Source organism: Lampetra planeri, chromosome 42, assembly GCF_965212315.1.
Source record: "Lampetra planeri chromosome 42, kcLamPlan1.2.h2, whole genome shotgun sequence".
Taxonomy (NCBI): Eukaryota; Metazoa; Chordata; class Hyperoartia; order Petromyzontiformes; family Petromyzontidae; genus Lampetra; species Lampetra planeri.
This window is the reverse complement of record NC_136148.1, coordinates 1,178,972-1,199,586: the sequence shown is the minus strand read 5'-3', so window position 1 is coordinate 1,199,586 and position 20,615 is coordinate 1,178,972. Positions and strand designations below refer to the sequence as shown.

The 20,615-nt window shown below is 54.0% G+C and overlaps 1 protein-coding gene across 4 annotated transcripts in view; it reads right to left on the bottom strand.

Annotated features, from left to right (window-relative positions):
• Nucleotides 1-20,615, bottom strand: part of LOC144732288 (kinesin-like protein KIFC3) — a 48,530-nt gene that overhangs the window by 19,980 nt on the left and 7,935 nt on the right. For 3 of the 4 annotated variants that reach the window (XM_078613732.1, XM_078613731.1, XM_078613733.1), the window contains exons 3-6: nt 19,450-19,534; nt 5,323-5,765; nt 2,513-2,587; nt 17-151 (exon numbers count right to left, since the gene is read on the bottom strand). In XM_078613732.1, the coding sequence (XP_078469858.1) occupies nt 17-151; nt 2,513-2,587; nt 5,323-5,765; nt 19,450-19,534 (738 nt within the window). The remainder of the gene's footprint in view (nt 1-16; nt 152-2,512; nt 2,588-5,322; nt 5,766-19,449; nt 19,535-20,615) is intronic. The other variant, XM_078613734.1, reaches the window with a different exon arrangement.

Genomic DNA, 20,615 nt, shown 5'->3' with positions numbered 1-20,615 from the left:
CATCAGCAGCACTCACAAGGTGCAGGCCCTGGTGAGCCGTCTCGGGGAGCGCCGTCGTGGGCGATGGAGGCTCGCGTGCCGCCAGCCTCCTGCGCAAGCGCTCGTTGTCGACGCGCAGCACCTCGATCTGCTTCTCCGAGTCCGTGGAGACCTGGGGGCGCACGGGGAGAGAACTTGTGAGCAGCAACAGCCGCAGTCACACAGGCGCGCTTTGTAAGTTGGGGCTGCCCGTCCCATTGGCGAACAACTCCCAGTGGTTATTGGTTCGATTGCAGATGCACGGTGTCACGGTAGAAAACGCGAATGCTCGCAGATCCCTCTATGCAGGGGTGAACACAGACACACCCTCTCCAAGTTGAAGGTGCCCTTCTCACGAATGCATCCCGCTGGTTATCGGTCAGGTTACAGAGAGGACCGGAGCAGTCGCGTCATCGCCCCTGGTTAACGCCGCGCGATATCCGCCGGGGGATGCTCGACATTTCCGGCAGTGCACAACGGCAGTCGGGTCGCGGCTCTGCGACTGCGCAGGTCCACGCGGCCGTGCCGCGCGGCTCCCTCCGCAGCGCGTCCGCTCGGGGTCGCGTGCCCGCCGACGTTGCTCCCGAAGAAGCACCAGGGCACGTGGAGCAAAACGTCCGAAATCACGGCGGGACATTCCCAAAACCACACCGAGGGAGGTCGTGAAGCGGCGGGAGCGGACGTGAGCGCGCGGCGCCATAGCGGAATAACCGCGGCACTTGGGCAATCGCTCGCGCGAAATTTGTCCTGGAAAAAATAAAAACTCTGCCACCCCCCCCCCACCCCCCCCACCCTCCACCTCGGAAGCGCTAAATATTAATAAAGAAAACGTCAAAGCGGGATGCTCCGCCGGGGTTGACTCGCTAATCGTTTAATGCGCGCGCGACCTTGGCGACGCGCACATGCAATGATTAATGGCCCTCGCGGCTTGCGGGGGGGCAGAGGGGCCCCCGTCTTCGTTTGGCCGCGGGCGACGAGGCACGGGCAAGCGCGATCGATGGCCGCCGGCATCTCCCCCTCGCATCACCGGCCACCGCGGCGGGCGCGAGTGCTGAGCGGCAGACACGACCGCTTGCCCACGGGCCAAGACGGAGCGAGCGAATTCTCAGCAGGCTGCGGCTCCGGTGTCCGGCGCGGAGGGGCTCTTAGCCTCGCAAGAGGCTACCGCTCGAGCCTCCGCCGAATCGGCGCCCAGCCGACGCGAAGCTCCGACACGTCGTCCTCAACGACGTTACCACACCGCGCGACGCGTCCGTCATTAATGCCGATGAGTTGAGGAGCATATACACCGAAAATGTGCACGCACGCAACAACAACGACGACGACGATGTGAAATACCTTTCTAAAATGTGGTTTTATGGGAGGCGGTAAGTGGACCTGGAAAGCTGGCAAGAACATTTTAACCAAGTGATCTCTCGATTGTGGATGACTGCTAGAAGGACAAGGCTGAATTACTACGACTATAAACGAAGTGTTTATATGTTTCATACCCCATTAAAGTGACGAACGAAGCGCAGCATGGAGTGAACCCCTGTGTACTGTAGACGGTTGCTTTGCTGGGCACCAGTGACGGTAAGACTATAACAAAGGTGCCACAATCATCACTAAAACAACAATGAATACAATCACTTGGACGACGAAGTCCTCCGCGTCTCTTGCGAATCAACTCTGGAAAAGAATCGCGACCCCGTCTCGTAATCGTAACCAGTTAATCGACTCGCCGGAAGGCCAGTGGCTCATTACTCGCCAAATGGACAAACCCCGGCGCGACAGAGGGCCTCAGCACGAGCGCCGCCGGGGATCACATCTCCAGAGATTACCGCGAGGGGGGAGAAAGAGCCGGGGGAGAAACGCATTTGCCTTGAGCAGTGCGTCACTGTACACTCGGCGGTGAATGTTTATTGGGATGGGGGGGGTCGCTGTGACCCGTGACCCCCCCCCCCGTGCCCTCCAATCTGGGCCCCACCCCTCCTCCTCGTAGCACTGCCCAGTGACGGGGCTTACACCTTGTAACGCGCTGGCACGGCCGTGCAGTGGGGAACAACGTCACCGTGTGACTAAGTTAGTGTGGATTTAAAGCAGACCCCATGAATGCTTGCTTTAACCACTGGTGGTGATGGCGGCGGTGGTGATGATGATGGTGGTGGTGCTGATAGTCATAGCAAAAGTTTTTGGCTTAGATCGCGTAAACATAAATGTGTCGACACATTTATATTCAAGCCACCTCACCCAAAAACTTTTACTATGAACAATATTGGTCGCGAAAGCCTACGTGTTGAAGTGGTGACGGTAGCGGTAGTAGCGGTGGTGGTCGGGGTGGTAACAATGATGGTGGTGGTGTTGGTGGTAGTGATGGTAACGGCGGCGACGGTGGTGGCGTCGGCATTGGTGGTGGTGATAGTGATGGTGACGGCGGTGGTGGTGGCGGTGGTAGTGGCGGTGGCAGCTCCCAACTAACACGAAACGCGGCGGTAACCGAGACTACTCCACTTACGATGGGCGCGTGCGCCAGCGCCAGCACCGGCGGCATCTCTCCATTCTCCCGCATGTCCTCCTCCACCACCTGGGCCTGCGCCACAGAGATTGAGCCGCGACCCATCAGAGATTGAACCACGACCCGTCAGAGATTGAACCACGACCCGTCAGAGATTGAGCCACGACCCGTCAGAGATTGAGCCACGACCCGTCAGAGATTGAGCCACGACTCGTCAGAGATTGAGCCACGACCCGTCAGAGATTGAGCCACGACCCGTCAGAGTTTGAGCCACGACCCGTCAGAGATTGAGCCACAACCCGTCAGAGATTGAGCCACGACCCATCAGAGATTGAGCCACGACCCGTCAGAGTTTGAGCCACGACCCGTCAGAGATTGAGCCACGACCCATCAGAGATTGAGCCACGACCCGTCAGAGTTTGAGCCACGACCCATCAGAGATTGAGCCACGACCCGTCAGAGATTGAGCCACGACCCGTCAGAGATTGAGCCACGACCCGTCAGAGATTGAGCCACGACCCGTCAGAGATTGAGCCACGACCCGTCAGAGTTTGAGCCACGACCCGTCAGAGATTGAGCCGCGACCCGTCAGAGTTTGAGCCACGACCCGTCAGAGATTGAGCCATGACCCGTCAGAGTTTGAGCCACGACCCGTCAGAGATTGAGCCGCGACCCGTCAGAGTTTGAACCACGACTCGTCAGAGATTGAGCCACAACCCGTCAGAGATTGAACCACGATCTGTCAGAGATTGAGCCGCGACCCGTCAGCCCAGCGATGGGGACTTACTCGGCCATCGAGCACAATCTCAGAAAGCAGGACCCATGTTTTGACATGCAAGCAACAAGAACAGGTCAAGGTGCAGCCCCCCTGCAACTGCTTGCTCACAGCACTGCCGGGGAAAGGGCCTCCGCTCGAAGCAGCACCTCTCGAGAGCTCCACTCGTGGGGTTATTTTGTGACTCTTCCACGCTGGTCAGACCATCTTAAAAAGAAGTGGGAGGAGTACCCACACTTTACCCCATCGCACGTGACCTAATAGCGATCAACTAATTGTAGTTGTGCCCATTCGGGCTGCACGTAGACCGAAGCGGGGTCCCGGAGGGGGATGGGGGCGGATTGAAGAAGATTGCCCCACCGTTTCAACTGCGGGAGAGTCGTGCGATGGAACATTCCTAGTCTCGTGTGCGTTAACCATTATGCCCAGGCAGCAACCCGCAGGCCACTGACTAACGTATCATTCATAAAAACCACGCTTTTTAAATCCGTGATTTTCTTAAAATTCTTTCACACGCTCTTTATAAAGTCACGAGGTACTCCGCTTATTATTTGTTTAATTCACGCAACTTCAAGACAAACAGGGCCTTGTTCGAGGCGGCCCTGAGTGCAATGTGTTCACGATGGTGATTAACTGCAATTCCTCAGGCCTCAAGAGGCCAAACCGCAGAAATGAGGACTCTGGTTAGAAATAAATGAGCCTAAATGAGCTGTACACACAGAACTAAAAACAAACTCTACACATTCGTCAACAACACTGTGGACTTCAAAATCGAAGTTTCGGGGGCAATGGACATTCTTCTTTGGCACGTAAAGGGCCATTTGCCCAAAACGTCACCAATTTTTTTCATTTTTAAGGCCACAATGTTATTGTCGAATGTATTGCGGTGTTTTTTTAAATATATTTGTGCTTGTGCACCACCAGCAAGGCAGCAGCAGCACCACCACCAAATAGTTTGTCTACGCAGACGATGCTGACGCTAACGGCAAATGAAAGGACAGCGTCAAACGGGGGATGACCAACCAAATGCCGCGTGACGAACGTGCCACAAGTGCACGGTCACTTCTGCATGGCCGTTCAAAACCTCCGCTGCTTTGCCTCCTTCACGCAGGACCGACGGCTTAGCCTCTCACCGAATATTTTCTAGGTTGCCGGTCAACCGGTCAACCGGCGACCTGGCACGTGACACGTAACCACGGCCATAGTGACAGGAGGCAATACTGGACGTGGTGTGTCGAGCGGCGAGAAATATTTGTACCTGATCGCCAGCCCCAGACGGACCCGGCTGAAACTAAGCCCAGCGCAGCAGCCATTGGCAAAGTAAATAAATCACTAGAATGCTGCCACACGGCGCCCAGGTTACGCGTCAGCCGCCCCGCGACAGTTTCACGAGGACCTGCGCTCACAATTAAAATTTTAACTGGAATTCCTGCCGCGCGAACGAACGCGAGTGCACATTTACAACAACGAAAAAACGCACGGCGGAACTAAAAACACACCACTGCTGTTGAGTTTGTGCACAAAGTGGGAACATGAGCCCTGGGTAGTTCACCGCGCCCGTCAAATTGTGGCGGCGGTGTCACCTGGGCTGAATTTCAGCCGGATCTGTCCAGATGTGATGTTCCACACCCGGGACGCCACATCGAGAATAATACCTCTCCATGTGGCTGTGGTTGCTTGTCATGTGCCCACTCCAAGCTACTGGCAGCCTAGAAACTATGCAGTGAGATATGAAGCCCGCAGTATAACACGATTGTCCATGAGAGCATGCTGGTGGCGGTGGTGGTGCCCCATGGCTGTGAGTGGACATGTGTATGCAGTATTCCCTCGCTATTCACGAGTGATGCGTTCCAGAGATACTCTTGAAAACCAAATTTCGCTGTTAATGACATTGGCCTACGAAAACCTACCTTTAAAATAAATGATTTTAAATTAATCTCATCACTTTATCTCATCACTTCCTTTCTCTCGCAGCGCAGCTAGCAAGTTCGTGAATAACGAGGCGATACTGCACTCGGCACGCGAATACGCTAACCTGCGTTCTTGGGCCTGGCGCTCTCCGATAGTGCTGCTCCTGCCAGCTCTCCGCGTGGCCACCCACAGCCGCCCGCTCTTGCCTGACCCTCCAGGCGTCCGCCAATGTGGGGGCCGCCCTCCCCGCGGCATCTCCGCGGGCGCAGCCGTCCGCGTGGTCGAGGCCGCCCACGACGCTAGCCCGCCTCCTGCCCCCGTGGCCGTCGCAGGGGCCGCGCGCGTCCATGGAGTCCGAAAGTCGCTCGTTCAGCGGCGCCCGCAGCTTGACCGTGTCCGTGGCCGAGCGCTGCCCGCCAGCGCCGCATGCCTCCGCCACGGGCCGGCCGGCGTGGCGGAGAAGCGTTTCGCCGCCTCCGTTCTCGGCGGCGCCGTCCGGGGATCCCGCGAGAGCCTCGTGCTGCGGCCGCGAGGGCGTGGGCCACGCGAGCCCCCGAAACGACGGCTCTGCGCGGAAACAGGCGCGCGGGGAGAGTGAGCGCGACGAGGAGGAGGGCTGTCCAGCTCGCTCGGAGCTCGGCGCGCCGCTCTCAGCGCGATCGCACGCGACGACCTCTTTTCGCAAAGTGGGGCAAATTTCCCACACTGCGCCCTTTAGGAGTGCTACACGCCGCTGGCTGCCACTGCTGCTGCTGCTGTCAGTGCCGCCGTTGGTGTCAGCGCCGACCCGCAGCCAGAATTGGGTCACCGTGTCCCGACGACCAATTTGCAAAGCGGGCGCTTCAGATACGCCCGCAACAAGTTTCACATGCAACTTTGTCGACCGAGTATTTTGTTGGCGTCGTCGTCGTCGTGCGATTACCCACCAACCCCCCGAGGCTCCCGGGCAACTCTCGTCAAACTGCTGGCGGCGCAGGCGGCAGCTCCGCGGAAGAGCAGCAGCAGCAGCAGCAGCGCGTAATCACCCCCCACCCGCAGCAGCCTCTCGAACACGGGCGGCACAACAGGTTTCCTTCAACCCCGGAATCTGTCGCCACACGCCGGCTCGCGATCGTGCATCACCACTGTCTGGGATTGTCTCTCGCTCGCAGCCGCCACCAGGCGCGGCGGAGCGAGCGAGTTTCCTCTCCCAGAGCCCAAGTCACAACATCTGCGCCGCATTGGTGCACGCGCGCACGCGCTCGCACGCACGCACACGCTCGCCGTGTCTGGGAGCGGAGAACCGCGGGCACACCCTGGAGCCGTGACTCATTGCGCAAGAACTCCCCCCCCCCACCACCACCTCCTCTCATTAAAAAACACGCGCGCACACACGCGCGCACACACACGTACCTCTATATCTCACGAGCAAAGCCACCCCGGAGAAGCGCTCGCGAGTGAGCCAGCCCTCTGCGAGGCCCCCCAGCATGCGAGGAAATGGACTGTGGAATGTGCCATATATGGAGAGGGAGTTGACTACGGCACAGAGGCCACGCCGCAAAGAAGGCCCCCTTCTCTCCTCCCGCCAGACGCTTTCCGGCACCCCCTGGTTTCGACGTCCGCCCGACGTTCGCAGCTTCCGCGCCCAACGTCTCCAGCAGGAGTGTGAGCCGCGTGCGCGCGCGAGAGAAGAGTTCACGGCGAGCCAATTAGCGAGACAATTAGCGCGCTTTTCCGACGCGCCACAAAGTGGATTTTAAAACGCAATGAGGGGGAGAGAGAGTTCGTGAACAGTTGGAAAGCGGCCGGGGCCGATGAGCATTGCACGCGATTTCGGAGCGTGCAGCTCTCGCCAGAGCGCTGCTGCTCTTCCACTCAAGTGACTCACTCGGGGATTCCACTGAACATCGATCGTCGCCCCCTGCTGGCGGGCCAACGCCCCCGGGTCGCTCTTGCAAGCGAGGCTCCTATGCCGGTCCGTCGAGTCCTCACCCCGGTGAAACCAAACAAACAAACAAACTTGAACTTGGACTCCAACCCTCCCGTCCGATCACGGCTCGGCTGTCCCACTGGGCAAAATACGTCAACGCGATGGGACAAGGGGTGGGTCGGGAGTGTGGGGGGGGTAGATGTGTGGGGGGGGAGGTGGTAGGGGGGGAGGTGGAGGGGTGGGTGGGGGGTGGGTGGGGGGTGGGAGGAAATCCCGGACCCCGGATTCTGCGCTCAAACGCCACTCGCGCAGCTGCGAGGGACGGGGGAAGCAGCTGAGCTCGCGCGCAGGGAAATCGCTGCGCGCTGTCGGAAGTTTAAATGTGGCGACGCTCACCTCGCACAAAGGGCGGGGGGTGGAAGTGGAAAGTGGGGGCGGGGCAAGGCGGGGGGAATGGGGGGGGGGCCGTCTGGCAGACAATGGAAGAGGCCAAGTGGTTTGTGAATATCGGCAGTGAGCCGGAGAAATCACCAGGAGCAGAGCTCCACGCCGTGTTTCCAACGTGAACAATAACACGAATAAATGTGTCCATCGGCCAACTGGCCACACAGAGCAATATTATCCAGCAGACTTTGTGTGGATTGTGGTGGGGTTTTTTTTTTGGGGGGGGGGTGGGGGGGACTTTCTGGGTCTCATCGGCAGTCAGTCTTGTTGAAGGAAAGCTGTTGCTGGGTTAACTGGTGTTGTTGGCAAGAGCATTCTGTCTAAGCTATGGGCTCCTGGCGGCACCAAAGAGGTTGGACCGGTGACCTCTGGATTGCAAGTCCAGTGCGCTAAACAGTACGCAAAGGCCCCCTTCCCTTTTGTGTCTGTCCATAAGTGCCGGAGGTGTTGCCCTGTGATATTTGTAAGGGTCCTGCTTTTCGCCCTTTTATAAATGATCCGCGCCAGGTCTTCCTTGTTTAGATCAGCGAGAGAGCTAAAACCAGACACCGCTGCGTCATAATGAGTGGGCACACGCGTGTAATCACTGCAATAACCGCATCATGCGCTCATCGCAGTCTGAAATGACAAACACCCACACCCGGACGAAATAGCCCGCAGTGCAGCCACCCCCAGCGACAAATGTTGATTGCATTCTGTTTTGCAGACAACCGGCACTTTCGCCATCCCCACGACAAAGCCACCATCAACATCAACCGACTGCGCCAGAAGTAGCAATCGGCCACGATCTTTCCAAGCAGCTGCCCACAACAATCCCAACAGCCTTCATCATCTTCGCTCGCCAGTGTGTGTTGTTTTACGCAAGGCTGCGTGGTCAGCTGTTCCTCAGTTGAATAATAATGTTTTATCGCGTCGTTTTTATGGAGATTCGCTCCATAAAGGTAGATAACAGGGCCCTCTCTCTTGCCTCTTCTGCTAGTGCCGGCTGAGCTGGCATCATGCGGGGACGACCGCGGAGGAGTGGACTGAATCTGCCTGTGCAGAGCTTTGAGTGCCGCTTGGCGACTTTCCTCCTGGCACGTCAGTTTCATCCCACGCGACAATCACTTTTAAAATTGGATTGGCCAAACGTCGCAACGCAGGACCCTCCCGTACGAGAGAGTCGTGAGACTCGCCGAAGCGTTTCTGGATAAAGGACATCAGTTCGTATTTAGCAAGTAACCCATGACCAAATCACCAAGAATGCGACTGATTCTCATCAAATATCGGAAGCTAAGCAGTGGTACGCCTGGATATGGGAACAGTCACCATGACCTGGGCGGCCACCATGCATCACAGGTGGTACAGGCCACGGGGCTACATTTAGCGCAGCACAGAGAAGTGCAGCAAAATCCAAAGTTATGAAATGCTGTGCCCCCCACACCTGCGATCCTCGCCCTCACTAACTCATGGACAACTATCGTCAAAATAGCTCCCGCATGCCATGGGGGGGGGGGGGGGGGGAGGTGGTGCTCATCCAGCAGCGGATTGATACAACATCTGCACAGCGTGCTGCGACAACAGCCACCTGAGCTTCACTCCCAGCCGCGGCTACAATCAGTGACGGGTGACATCTGAACTGCTCCCCACACCTTTAGTAACCAACCCGCACCGACCAGCGCGGAGAAGTGCGATCGACGAGCCCGCAGGGCGACCCGCACGGCACGGCGGGTCGCTCGCTCGCCCAACACCGGAGGGTCAAACAAGGGGCGGCAGGCCGCGCGAGGTTTCACAACGCGGGCCACTGTTACCGGTCAGGAATGCCGCCAGGAATCCGAGCCGCAAGGCCGGACGCGGTATCTGATGCGGGAGGGCGGCCGGGAGGGATGGGCGAGTCTCAGGCAGCAGAAGATGACTGTCCCCATCAGACTCCACGGTGGTGGGTAGCGTGACCTCCAACTCTTGTGTCCGCGGGCCTCGCTAATCATGTGCCATGAATATTGGCCACTGCGTGCAACGTTGGCGATTACGTTTATTTTTTTTAAGGCGGCGGCGTTTTTATTGATGAACGCGTTGCATTTCGTGTCCTCAAACGACTGCCAAACAGGTTTAGCTGCTGCACGACGCTCGAGCCAGCAACAGCCACACGACGCCTGCTAACGCAATGTGAGTCACGTCAAAAGTGGCGTTCACAAGGAGACACACTTTCGCCAAAGTGCATTTGAGCGCGCTAATTATAATTATTTATTGCATAAAGCATACACGACTAAGATGCCGTTCTCCATCCACGGCTGGATAACATGACATCGATGACGACACCGGTGGTTAATTTAAAGTGCTTTGTGTCAATCGGCGAATTAAAGGCCTCTCCCCATGGCGTGTCGGTCATGAGGGTTATTGGACCATGCTCGACCGCGTTGGTCAATGTGGATTGGTGAAGTTGTGGAGGGGAGAAGCCCAGGATCGATTCAGATACAGATATGCAGAGAAATACATATTTTACTTGCCACTCGTGCTGCCAGATTCATGGCGCTCTGCGCGAGCCAGCAGCACTTCTCTTCCCCCCTCTTGTAAATCTGCTCATTTACCTAAGCGTGGCATTTACGGTGCGTGTGGAAGATAAATAACCACTCCTGGGGTAGTGGTGGGGGAGGGTGGGAGAGGGGCGGAGATGTGGTCAGCTCGACAGGGCGGTTGTCACTCCGCATAAGCAAGGACAGAGGGTCAAGGCGCAGCCCTGCAGTTTCCTGCTCACGCCACTGCTGGCGGAAGGGCCTCCACTTGGGGCAGGTTCACAGAGGCCCTCTTGCCCCTCTGGCGAGGCACATTGCAAGAGGCGGAAGTACCCACATTTTACCCGACCACACGCGACCTACCCATCGACCAACTGTAGTGGAACGATTTATGCTGCTGGGTAGACGGAGGCGATGGGGGCGGGGGGCGGGGAGCGGGTAGCAACCTTGCCCCGAGTGTTTCAACAGCTGAAACCGGGATATCGATCAGAATCGGCGACCTCCGAATTGCACGTCCCGTGCACCAACCATTGCACCACGGAGGCTCCCCCTCTACGCGAGGTGGAAATGTCTTCAAAAGCCACCCCAGAGGGGGGCACATATTCCACACTCGTCTCCGGCGCGACCCCCATCTCTGGCCGCCGCAGATTACCCGGGAAATCTCGACATCGGCGGAAAAACAAAACTAAAAATAAAGAGACGCGAGGGGATTAGCGGATTATTGGCCTTACAAATGCTAATGCGTGGGGGCTTGGCCCTGGGCAACACCCAGCGCTGACCGCTGTGTTGCAGGGGCACGGAGGCCCGCGGGCACACTGCATTTCACATCTCACGGTGGAGATGCCATTAAGGTGGCGGTGACAGACAGCAACGGCAATTAAAGTTGTACAGCTGGGACATGCTAAGAAATGGAATTAGAATAACGTGAATATCGTTACGCTTGTTCACACAACAAAGCCCAGATGAGTCTCAAGACTTTTCATTCAGGAGGGTCCTGCCAAGTTTCCACGCTAGGAAGCCATGTTGCCGTGTGGAATCGTCTACGAGTAAGTTTGCAGGAATTTTTTCAGCATTGGGGATGTTTTAGCCAATACCAGTTACGGTGCATTGGTCGGGTTTCTTTTTAGCTATGGGAGGAAACTGGAGAATCCCAAAGATAATCGTGCTAAACAGGGGAGAACTTACAAACTCCAAACACTCCCACACACAGTCTGCGGAACAGGTCCGAGGGCGGCATACAAACTCGACAACAGATCGGTGCCCGAGTCGGGAATCGAACCCAGGCTCTTCTTGCTGCGAGGGGCGAGTGTCACCACTGCGCCACCCTGCAGCCCGAATCGACACGGTGTTCGTGACGAGGCGCACGGAACGCGGGGCGCAGAGAGAGCTTCCCCGCGCGTGGCCACTCCGATGGCAGCCCGGTCAATGTTGTACAAAACCACGCGCCAGTTGACATGTTCAAAGTACCAGTGTCATCACGCAGCGTATCGTCATCATCATCATAACCGCACTCATCGACGTTCATCATAAACACGACAAAAAGTTGTTACGGTCATCATCACGCACTCTATTATCATAAATCGTTCACACTGCGTATGATCATCACAAAGGCTGTACTCATGAACATCACAAATGACAATTATCAACACACAGTATGTTATTAGTCATAAGCATCACCACACACCATCGCTGCAAGTCATCACCACCGCAGTCAATTATCGCCACACTCCCATAATCACCACATATCACTGTCACCGTCACACAAGATATTGTCATCATTCCCACACATCAATGTCACCACACTTATCACCATCATATAATTGGCATCATGTAACCCCACACAATGAGAATGCTCATCATCACATAACACTCATCACCATCATTTAATCATCAGTATCACAGCACTCATAATGATCACTGCACTCATCATCACAATTAGTCATCAGCAGCATATCACGATCATCTTCAATCACGTACTCATCACCACCATATCTCAATCAACACAACACTCACCATAATCATCACCACACCAATTCATCACCTACAGTATATTCATCATTATAATATCATCCTCATAACACTTATCACCATCATAAAATTGACATCATGTAACCCCACACAATCACAACACTCATCATCACATACCACTCATCACCATCATATAATCATCATCATCACAGCACTCATAATTATCACTGCACTCATCATCACAATAGTCATCAGCATCATATCACCATCATATCACCATCATTACCAATCACGTACTCATCACCACCATACCATTATCACCACCAGACACACCAAATCATCACCAACAATACACCCATCACGCAGAAGGTCGCGGAGAGACACAAACACACACCGCCAATATACCTCCCATGCCGTGGTCAGGCTGCCCGCCACGAGCAGACGGCACGGGGGCAGCAGTGCCTGCCGCCGCTCGCTGCCCATGTCTCAGCCGCGTGTGTCGACTGCGTTCTCGCTGGGGTCCGTGGGGGGGGGGGAGTGGGGGCTGCTGGGGAATGTAGGTCAGCGTCTATGGGGGGAGCAGCAGCAGCAGGAGGAGGAGCCGCCTTGCGCCCCCAATTCACGCTCATCGCCCACGCCGCCACGGTGCGTCCCAGCCGCTTGTGTGGAATTAAAATTGTCTTGGATTGATTTCATGTTGAGCTATCAATTACAATGCTCATACGGCTACCAAAAATAATCCACGCCTCGAGTTTCCTGGCTGCATGCTGGCTGGGCTCCTGTCTACCCCAACGGCAACTCTGTTGTTCGTGGCTGCTGCTGCCCATTGTAACCGAAACTAGCTGGGTAACTGGCTACACGGGATTTTCCGTACAACAAAGAAACGTTGCATTGAATTGGCGGAGGACATTTGCGTCACAGATAGCGACAGCGAGGAGATGGGAGTACCCAATACAGAAGACAGACTCCACGGTTCATTTAAAATCGCTCTAACTTTTCAATTCGTGCTCCTATTAAATAAACAATTTCGCCGGAAAATCGTGAATAATAAAGTAAACCGCACAGTACATTTTATTGCCTTAAAAGCAGATCACGTTCAGTGCCCGGAGTATCGTGAGCGGAGTATGATAGCAATGACAGCCGCCTCTTATTTTCATGTTGCATGGCAAGGAGGCTTTCTCTACTGGCTTCAATAATAACAATAATGTAGGGCCCCTTTCGTCAAGAGAGCAAAGCCACAACATTTACAATCGACGATGTGTGTCGACACATCCATCGGCCAATTCGGTGACTTGTGATTCTTAGCAATCGTTGTGGGAGTTTGCCTGCAGCGGGCTGTGTTAACAGCACTCCCATGCACGAGACAAAAACACAACGGTCAAGGGAGCGAATTTTTCACGCGTAGCGGGACTGATAAATGTCGCACAGCACCGCCTGTAATCGTATGCAAATTGGCCGCTGGTTTTCGCTCCGTCTCAAAATCCAAAGCCGCGCCTTGGCTGACGCGCAGAATGTTTAAGCCGCGCCGTCACAGAGAGGGTCGTGCGGAATAATAATGAAACATAACGACGTACAGCTCTTTGTCAGCCGCTGCTGGGCGAAGAAGGCGTTCTCCACGTCGTGTCGGTCATGGTTCGGAACATTTAAACAAAGCCCCCGACAACAAGCGGCGCATCCGGGGTGGCACGTGGCGCACGGAAGACAAGTGTCTTCATGTGCGCGGCGACAATGAGTGGCGTTTGTGGAATACCGAAACCGAGCCAGAGCGAGTGGGCCGATGGTGGGCCGTGTGCGTTCGTGCGTGCGCGGGTGCGTGCGTGCGCGGGTGCGTGCGCGCGCGTGTGCGTGCGTGCGCGTGTTCGTTCGGCGCTGTCATTTGGAGAGCGCCTCCCCATGTTCCTCTATCGGATTTCCTCCGGATTACGACGCCGCTGTAACGGCGGGGCCGTGCGCCGTACGCTGCGCCACCGCCCGGCAGTGGGACGGACACAGCAGAGATGGCGACGGGCCGAGCGCGCATTTACCGGCGTCGGATTTTTCTCTGCATCGTCAGCACTTTTTCCAATTACGCGGCATATGGTGCTTTAAATTAATCCAATACTGCACTCCTAACGATGATGGAGTGCGCACTCGGACACTGTCGATTGACCGCGAAACAAACTAAATTAAAATAACACTCTTACATTTTATGGCATTTTTGCTTTCGGGTAAATCCGTTGGCGCGTGTCCCTGTTAAAGAGACGGAGCATTCACGAGACACGCGCCGCAGCCCGGCGTGTCCCTCGTCGCTAAACCAACGCAGCGTCCGGCACGCACAGTGGTGGTGGTCGTGGTGGTGGTCGTGGTGGGGGTCGTGGTGGGGGTGGGGGTGCGGGCCCAATTGGGGCACACCCAAGCAGAAATCATCTTTGCTCCCCCCCACCGACCACCTCTTTCAATGCATGAAAAATCCTCGTCAGATGACAGAAGAGATATCGATAGATTTGGGAGATGAGAGAAGAGAATGCTCCAGATGAGACAGAGATGTAGTCAGGTGAGAGCAGTGAGGCAGCGACAGGAGAGGGATGGGAGAGAGGCAGTCATTTGCTTTGCCAATGGTCATCGGATTTGTTGTGTTTATCAGCATTCGAATTTGAGATGCTATTTGGTTCACCCCTATTAGTCCACGAGCCAGAGAGAGAGGGTGGTCAGTACCCCCGGAGGGGGGGGGGGGGACAAATGCACATTATGATTTTTGACAAAGTCTGGTGGATCCCAAGAGAAGGAATAGCATCAGCGATAGTGGTGCAGAACCCGCTGTCCTCTCTGTGTTTTCACTCCATGGTCAACCCTCGATTTCGCCAGTAGCTACTAGATCTATTCAATTGTGCAACGGGATCTCTATACCAATCTCCTGCAGCATCTTTATTGGTGAAGTCAGGTTATTAACAATGAGAGCTAAGCTCGTCAAGCATCTGCACTTGCCAGTGTAACAAACGGCATTCAGCTCTTCCCACTGCGTTGCCATGGGCAGCCTCCCTATTTGACTTTATCTTCAATTAAAATTCCGAGCACTCGTTTTTAACACAACACATACCAAAGCTGAAAGTGAATCTACATATCTCGGCGCACGTTGTAAGAAGTTATTGGTGCACGTGTCTATCGATTGAGCATTGGGGTCTTCTGAAGACCCTTTGTCATTTTCTGGTGGCAGTATTTATCAATTTGTGATGGGGATAGGTGACCTCTGCTCCCATTTTCTTTTCAGTGAAAATGCGAATCAGAATCACCATCAACCACCTTACTAATACAGTAAAACCTTTTCCCATTGCAGCAAATAATTATTGCATGAGAAAAGTATTTTTTTTCATCTTATGCAAATATCTCTTACGCGCCATCTGCTTCTTTTAAAATAGTTAATATTAGTGTTTTTTTAATACGCATAGGCTCTTTTCGTTGACAATTTGCATCTACGCTACGTATATATTTAGTAACCGCATATGTTCTTTGCATTCAGGTAGCCTGGTGGAGGTGGCGTAGGTCTCGAAGTAGTTTAGCAGGTAGCTTCCAGTTTCGTTTTGGAAAAGCCAAAACATATCAAGTCCCACAGTCCTCGCACCCACATTGCTTGCACAGCAGGGCAACCGTAGCCGCCCAGCCCCTGATAAACACGTCAACGGCACGGGAAATGCTGACGCAAGCAGAGTCATCCCACTGCGGAATAGGCCTCGGAATTCCTGACAGTGCGTTGCGCTGCCCTGACCAAAGGGGCATGGCCCCAGCAGCAGCAATAAATAACGATGCCATTCATCATTTACCCAGGCACAACTAATGGAGTCTCAAGAGCAGTTTTCAGGAGAGTCCTGGCAAGGGTATGTTTGGTCTATTCTTGATAATTGTTTTTTTACCCTTTTATCTGGCAACAAAACTGACACCTTTTTTTTACAAGGAGTCATGTTTGCATTGACCACAATATCTGCGGTCGGAATGCAAACAAAAAAAACACAACTCTTGATAATGTATGCACTGTCCTTGAAATTAATTGGTCCACACCCGAGACAGATTTTCTTAGAGCCGAGTCTCACAGGCGTGCGCCTTTTGGCGTCGTCTGGTCCAAGACCATGTGAGACTAGGCTCGAAGAAAAGTTGTCTCGGGTGTGGACCAATGAATTTCAAGGACAGTGCATACATGATCAGAGTTGTGTTTTTTGTTTGCATTCCGACTGCAGGTATTGTGGTCAATGCAAACATGACTCATTGTAAAAAAAAAGGTGTCAGTTTTGTTGCCAGATAAAAGGGTAAAAAAACAATTATGATATTTTGCTACTGGCAAAAAAGCTTCCAATGGTGGTCTATTCTTATTTAATGCCCTTTACCCTGAACGGACTGAATGAGTCTCAAGATTATCTCCAAGAGGGTCCTGCATTGGGCCGTTTGGCATACTTTCCACACCCAATCATTGCGGTTATGCTACTGATGTTTAACCCCAGACACCGGGGACTGATTTTCTAAGCAAACACTGAAATAGCGAAAACCCGATGCGAGTTGAGATTTGCTAAATTGTTACGCGGTAAAAGGAGGGAAAATAATCGGCAGATAACCCCTTCAGTCGGTAGGATTTGGCCAATCCCATAACAACGAGTGTGTTCAAGGAAACTGGAGTGCCAAAAAAAAGCCCAATGGGCATACGAGAGGACAATGCTGAAAAGTCCAGCACAGATGGGTTCATGAACACATTTGCCCACAGCAACCATGATGGTAACATCGTACTGAACGTTAAGAAAACAGAAGTGGGGGCTTGCGAGAGGACTCGCCGATAGACAGGGTCGACGTCCAAGGCTTACGTCGGAGCGTCTGAGAGAGCATCCGACGTGCGGACAGAGCGGCGATATCGGTTCTCAAGTGGAGCGTGGCTATATGGACCGTCGCATCACGTGGCCATGAGGAGGAGGCCTTCATCCAGCAGTGGACTGAGCACGGATGATGATGATGAACAAAAACGTAATAATAACAATAACGGCATGGGAAGGTGTAACTTTCACTCGCTCTGCTCGTCACATTATGTTCTTGTTTGCTACGGCAACAACGGAGATCTACAGCTCAGATCAACGGTCCGTGCTCGGTACATTCACGAGCGTTCGTAAATTTCACTCCAAATTGTTTTTATTGACAATAGTGCTCCCCCCCGCCCCCCCTCTCAGAGTGATTCCCCACTCCCCAACGGGGCACGAGCAGCCCTTGTACCACACCACGCCAACCCCCATCGCCTCTCCCGCAATCCGGGCCGTTCAAATGATGTCCATTAAACAGCGCTGCTGTCAGCAAAACGAGCCCATTGTCAGCCTGCGTCTGTAAATAATACCATCATGCCGGCAACGCTGAACCGTGGTCATGGTGGCTCCTGATAATAGGAGGTGGTGCAGCGTCCAATGGCGGTTTTTATGCGAGGGGTCAGATTTCCGATTTTGTCAGGCAATGGGATACTAGCGACGGCTCTTGGCGTACTGCAATGATATGCAATACGCCGTCAAAGTCATTTCCTGCTCAAATCAGCATTGAAGCGGTGCTCATCAGCCGGGCTCGGGACTTCGGGTTTTCCGTTTACTCACTTTGATTCCGTGACCCAAACGCCGTCCGGCGAAGCATTCCACAATCCGATCATTCCATATGGGGCCCTCCAAGTCACAGGGCACGGCCAATCAACGTCAGCGTTTCCAGTTTCAAATCACGAAGGGCCTGCAGCGCGCAAGACGAGTCCTCCACAAAAGCTGACATTAAACATTTACGATGACCGAAATAAAATATGAATGACGGTACGGCGGTGGTGGGGAGTGGGGGGGGGAGACGGCTGCGGGCGACAGCCAGGAATGCCAGCGCTGTGCCAGCGTAACTTTAGATTTCGCTTCGACCCTCCGCGTCCTTTGTGACGCCACTCAGCGGCTGCAGTCCACCACAAAGCCACGCGTCGCCCCACCTCATTGTCCACGTCCGCTTACTCAACAGACGAACTCAATGGTGCTCAGTGCAATCACCCACCCCACGGAGAGTGGTACGTTGCTTCAAATTGAAAATACAGGTAGCAACATTTTTTTAAATAATAATAATAAACGTAAGCTTGGGGGTGATCTGACCTAATCCAACCTTGCATGAAAAGTAATTTGAAAATGTTTTCAATTATTTCTCCCCAGCCGTGAAGCGTACAGGAGAAGGGGGATGGGAGAATGGATCTGACCCCCATGGGGTGCGCCTCGCGGCTCATGGCAGCACGGCCACACGCAACTCGGCAACCTGATCCACTCATCCCGAGCTGATCGCCGTGCCGCCAAGCCACATTTACAATGGTCGCGGGAAAGTAGCGCGAGGCGCTCGAAGCTACTGCCTCGGTTTCTGTGCGTTCACGTTGTGCCCACACATTGACGGCACGATTAAGATGCCGCCCGACACGTGCATCGAAACGTCAGACGTCGTGCTGAGTAACAGGCAGTGACAACCTGACCTCACAGCAGAATTCTTGCACCCAAAAAAGACAAGGATCTCCTTACAGCCCAAATAGACTGTTGGGGGCAACTGCTGCGAGCGAGCACCTACGAAGGCCGGCACGGTACACGAGGGGATGGGTGGCCAACACCATGCCCGGCCACCTTTGTCTCAACAGTGCTGATATTTACACACACCGAGTCCTTGTTTAAGGCTGAATCAACCTCGGGACGGCGCAGGACCAGCTCAAAAATTTGTCACCGATGTTGGCCATGAGCGAAAATCGAACTCCGGTCACCGGCTTCATAGCGCAGTCCTCTAACCACGACACTAGGAAGCCACTGGAGCTATGCACTTTAAAATTCAGATTGAAAACTCATTTCTTTAAAACTGCGTTTTGTGTTTAGTACTGTTGTTCTTCCACCGCACCTCTGATGATCACGGTTAGCGACGTACTGTGCGAAAGAGAAGTTCAACATACGTACGACCACCATTCCTCATTGACCCCACAACAACAACAGCCACCATTCAACACTAAGTGGTGGTAACGTCACCACGGCGCTTGTGCCAGGCTATGTGAACTTTAAAGTCATGTGAAGCATCGATCGCCCGTTGGCAGGAGGTTACGAGACAGACCCAGGTGCCACGGGTTGACTGACTGATTTGACTGAGAAGACTGGCCGATGCACCACCTGTTGTTCCCCCTACTGTGCCAACTTTCTCTGTGTTTTAGCCGCCCGGCGCTCCACTCGTTGTTGCGAGCGTCGCTCCTCTGGAGGGCGTCTGCATCCAACTGCCCAGTAGCGTCCTTCACGAGCCTCCTCCAAAGAGGCCGATCTTGACACCGCTGGTACCAGTTATTGGCAGGTCAACTCAGCTCCATATCCTCTCATACCACATCATTCCACCTCTTCTCAGACTCGCACAGCCGCCCAAAAATCCACACACCGCTCCATTTTGAGCAACCATTGAGAGACCTCACCTGCAGAAGGAGCAGGGCTGTCGATCTCTTCCGCTGCATCTCCCATCTCCTCCCGGGCCCCCTCGGCTTCCCCATGCTGTCGAAGCTGCACCGGCAAACAGGGGACAGCGGCGCGAGTTAACCACACAAAGCCACACGCAGGGGGGGGGGGGGGGCGACACAGTGTGCAGAATGGCTTAGGGTGGGCAAGCCCCACCAAGTCACTCAGCGTTGGTATGGTTTTGATTATTAACCAGGTAAGACTTTACAACAACGCACATTTACATGTGCAGCATATTTGTCAATACGCGGCATGATAAAGGCCTTCCCCCCCCCCCCCCCCCATGCCTTGCCTGTCGTTAGACTTACTGCAGTCTCTCGGTTAGCAGTGACATCGGTTAACGGTTTTTCGGTTAACGTTTCGCCTCCCATAGGACCCACATGGTTTCGGCGAACGTTAAAATTTCGATTAGCGGTATGTTTACATTATATGCACGCGGGCGCTAATTTGGCCAATCCGTTTAGACCTCGACTGGCTTTGTTGACATAACGTTTTCTGTTTTGGCAGTGGAAACAGCTCTCAATTATGTTTTACTTATTTTTAAACTTATAAGTGAATTCCATTTACAGTTATTTCAATTAACAGTAGTTTTCGTGGAACGGATGTAAAACGTTAACCAAGGGACTACTGTGCTCGACCATACTTCACCATGCTGGGCACAGCGAGTTGGTGAAGGCAGGGAGAATATGCAACCCGGGAGCACAGAGGGACATTAGACCAATGGATGTTGCTGCATTGCCACTGGTGCACTCAAAATAGCCCTGCAGTCATCTCTGGCAACCTGCCATGCATGGTGGTCACTCATTCAAGCACAATCGAGGCTCGCATCCACGTTGCTTCGCTTCCGAGATCCAATCAGCTAGGACACGTTCCTGATAATGTTGTCCGAGGCTTTGGCTACACGCTAATGGTATGAATTAGCCACGTGATTCTCATTGCCCGTGTAAATATTGCAAATAATAGGAATACGTTTGCACGCTGGGCAGCCACTTCTAAGTCGCAGGAAATGGAGATAGAAGCAACGCCTCTCAACCATGGATAATCGTGCAAAATTACCCAATTATGGGCCACCAATAACAAAAGAATGTGGGTAATAGGGGTCACTTATCTGACCAGGTGGCTCGGC